Source organism: Brassica napus, chromosome A8, assembly GCF_020379485.1.
Source record: "Brassica napus cultivar Da-Ae chromosome A8, Da-Ae, whole genome shotgun sequence".
NCBI lineage: Eukaryota > Viridiplantae > Streptophyta > Magnoliopsida > Brassicales > Brassicaceae > Brassica > Brassica napus.
Genome location: NC_063441.1, coordinates 2637612 through 2641486, shown reverse-complemented (window position 1 = coordinate 2641486; position 3875 = coordinate 2637612). Strand labels below are relative to the sequence as shown.

Sequence of the window (3875 nt, the reverse complement as noted above, 5' to 3'; positions counted from 1 at the left end):
TTTTGAAGCGGTAGAAACGGTCATTTAAAAAAAATAAGTGAAAGTTATAGATGGCTTTGGGAAATACCTTGGTATCCATTGGTTGGTGGTGCCAACCAGTTTATTTTTGTTTAGGAAGTGAGTTAGTACCGAATCTTTTTTTTATTCTCAACATTAGATTATTTTTTGTTGTATAATTTTGATTTTTTCTATATTTTTACTTTTCTTGCAGAGGAATGGTTCTTCCTCAAACCAAAATGGCTCCACTACAACCGAAGGTGAAGAAGCTGGCAACACCATTTCATCTCTTTTTTGGTTTTAGAGTTATGTTCCGATTAAAGTTGATTAGAGTTCATGAAGAATTGATGAGAAGATGGACTCCAATTTACCAAGAGATTTCAACCCATGTGCTGCTCATGATTTGATTAATAGGTCAGATGCTAAACCTTGATTAATTTTTTTCTTCTTCTTTTCTCTCTTTGCTCTTTAACTATCAAACATTGCTGAAAACTCTTAAAATTGATAAATTTTCAATAGTATTTTATGTAATGACAAATATCATGGGTAGTTTATATATATAAGCATGTACTTTACTGGTCGAGGCTATTCTGTTTACATCTATAATATTATATTATATATTGGTCAATTAATTATAATACCTAAATTATGTAATATTCTTCTTAGTATTTATTTTACAGCATAGTTAAAATATCATATTTTCATCAAAACAATCCTTTAATTAATTGTTCAAATTAAATTTCATGTAAATTCAAAATTGATCTTTATGGTTACACAATTAAATTGAACTAAATGAAGGGCTTTGTTATTAATTTATAGATAAAAGAAAACTAGCTCTTAATGGAGAAGAAAATTCTCAAATGTGATTATTATAGAACTCAAGCATTATCTACAAATATTATACATGGGAAATAACATCTGACAATCAATTTTGCTACAAATCATACTATTTTTAACATAATAAATTAATAATTATTTTCCCGTAGTAGTATACTAGTAGTTTACTAACTTGCAATCAGTTATAAATAAATATCGACAAATTAAAGACAAAAATAAGTTGCAAGGAAAATGATTTTAGTGATAGTACATATAAACACTTAAAAGGGATGGATACTTTACAAAAAGGATAGTATTATGTTACATTTTACAAATATCTTCTACTACAAGTAATCTAACAAACAAAATATGCAATGCTCAAACTGTAACTGGCATTTTTTTTTTCAAAAATCTTTTGTTACAATTAAACTAGCATGAAAAATGGATAAAAATGCTAATTTTTTTGTAATACAGTCACAAATAGTTTTCTTAGTAGCCAGGAAACATCGGTGGTGGAGGAGACCCATATCCAAATCCAATATGTGGTGGTAGATTAAAACCGCTGTGGTTGTTGTTTTCCGGTGGTGGGGCAACATTTTCGGATGGAGAAGGTGACGGTGAGGGCGTAGAGAGTGATGGTTCTGGCGCATCAATATCTTCTGCTTCTTTTGGTGATGAGGCCGGTTCATTTAATGGTGTTGGGGTTTGACCTGGTGATTGAGCATCAATTGTTGGTTGATCTAATACCGATGATGGGGTTGGGGACTGAATCGGTGTTGGACTTTGAATTGGTGACGAAACAGGTGATTGATCCGATTCTGATGATGAGGCTTGAACAGGTGTTGGAGCTTGGATTGGTGGTTGAATTATTATATGTGCTGGTGGCGGTGAGGAATGAATTGGAGGCGGTGGTGAGTATACTGGTGATGGTGGTGGCGGAGAGAAAATGAGTGGTGGAGGAGGAGAGTTAACTGGTGGAGGTGGTGATGGAGGCGGAGGAGAGGCAACTGGCGGAGGTGGAGAATTAACAGGTGCTGGAGGTGGAGGAGAAGAATAAACAGGAGGTGGTGGCGAAGATGGCATTGGTGGTTGAGGTGGTGGTACCTGTATTTCTTTTACCTTGGGTGGTGGTGGTGGTGGCGGACGACGGTTTTTAACCGGAGATGCATTATACGGATCTTCCTTTGGTGGTGAAACTGGTTCAGGAGTCTCTGAATTCTGTGGTGGTTTTGGTTTTGGTGATTTTTTTTGTTCTGGTTTAGGAGATTCTTCAGATGTAGGTGGTTGTGGTTTAGGTGTCTCCTCAGGTTTATTTGTCGGATTTTCCGGTTTAGGAGATTCATGTTTTGGTGGCTCATGCTCAGGTATAGGTTGTTGTACATTAGTTGTTGGTGTTTCAGGTCTTAATGGGTTTTGTGGTTCCGGTTTAGGTGATTCTTCAGGCTTTGGTATAACAAGTTCTTTCGGTTTGGGTGGAATAATTTCTGGCGTCTTTATTGAAGGTGGAGATCCACGTTGACTACCGCCAGAACATTTGTCCTTGCTACAATCCACAGGACGACTAACCACCGGTACACACTGATTAACAGATTTCTGATCCGGTCTGTTCTTCAAGCAATTACTCCTGTCATCAAACTGTTTTCCATTGTTTTTCCCATGAACACAACTCTCAGCTTCTCCATTGAAATAATTGTAAGAAAACTTAAATCTTTCCAAATTAGGGAGTTTGCAAAATGTGTCGACAACAGATCCGGTTAACTTATTATTGGACAAATCCAACTGCTCAACTCTTGATAAACTGGACAAGGTCAACGGTAAACTACCAATAAACCCGTTATTGCTCGCATCAAAAACTGTCACATTATTAAGAGAACCGATCTCGTTCGGGAAACAACCGGTTAAATTGTTTCCAGTGAAAATAACCTCGTTCAGATTTTTCATCTGACCGATCGATCTCGGTATACACCCACTGAATTTATTGTTTGCAAATGTCACAATCGAAGCAGCCGATTTACCAATCGTATCGGGGATAACCGATTCAAACCGGTTATTATTCAAAAAAATGGCGTCAAGATTTTTATCAAATATTTCTGACGGCAAACATCCTTCAAACTCGTTGTACCTTAGATCGAGGAACTTCAAAGACGGCCACGAGAGTGAAACTTCCGGAAACGGACCAACAAACCGATTATTGCTAACATCAAACTCATACATCAACGCGAGTTTTGATAAACTTTTGGGGATAATCCCACAAAACCGATTCGAGTTGATGTGAAACATAGCTAGATCGGTAATAAGACCTAGCTCTGCTGGTAAATGTCCGGCAATATCCGCATGGTTCAAATCAACACCAGCAACAACCTTGAGGCTGGGATCATCAAGAGCTTCCGCACAATAAACTCCGTTGTAAGAACACACATCGGGTCCCACCCAGTTTTTTGTGGTTTTAAACGGGTCAGAATATATAGCTTTCTTCCAGGCTTGAAGAGCAATATAAGCTCTTTTTAGACGATCATTTTCAAATTTGAGGCTCGGATCAACTTTAATGATGTCAACGCATTTTTGGTCTAAGTTATTTGTGAGATGAGCGTTTTCTGGGAATGAAGTTTCCTCGTTGATGGTCGCAACAACGATGGGGGAAATAAGGAGGAGGATGAAAAAGGTGCCTAAAGGCTTATCCATTGTTTTTGATTTTTAACTCAAGGTTTAATGGGGAACCTTGGGAAAAAAACCCAAGGCTGCTTAATAGAACAATTTGGAAAGAAATAATCTAAGATTGAAAGAATGGTAATTAAAAAAAAAGGAAAAGCAAGAAACAAACTTCATAATTTGCTATTATTAATTGTTTAGAATTGGTTGTTATTGTTTAGTGTGATTATAAAAATAGCAAATTAGTGTTGCTAATTTGGTTTCAAATAATTACAAATCTACACGGTTGACCTTCTCAGCACCCTAATATTTTTTTTTACCATACTGAAAATTTGCTGACCGGTTTCCATTGTTTATTTTGAACAACAATATATAAATTTAGAAGAATTTAGATGTCTGTATCATTATTTTAT

At 36.3% G+C, this 3875-nt stretch overlaps 1 protein-coding gene across 1 annotated transcript; it reads right to left on the bottom strand.

Annotated features, from left to right (window-relative positions):
* Nucleotides 1-1089: 1089 nt before the first annotated feature.
* Nucleotides 1090-3669, bottom strand: LOC111214154 (pollen-specific leucine-rich repeat extensin-like protein 2). The gene has a single exon (XM_022716486.2). The coding sequence runs from the start codon at nt 3493-3495 to the stop codon at nt 1303-1305; it is 2193 nt and encodes a 730-aa protein (XP_022572207.2). The 5' UTR covers nt 3496-3669; the 3' UTR covers nt 1090-1302.
* Between the last annotated feature and the right edge of the window lie 206 nt (nt 3670-3875).

Excerpts from the sequence above, each read along its gene's own strand:
- LOC111214154 (XM_022716486.2), bottom strand. The coding sequence starts at position 3,495 with ATGGATAAGCCTTTAGGCACCTTTTTCATCCTCCTCCTTATTTCCCCC.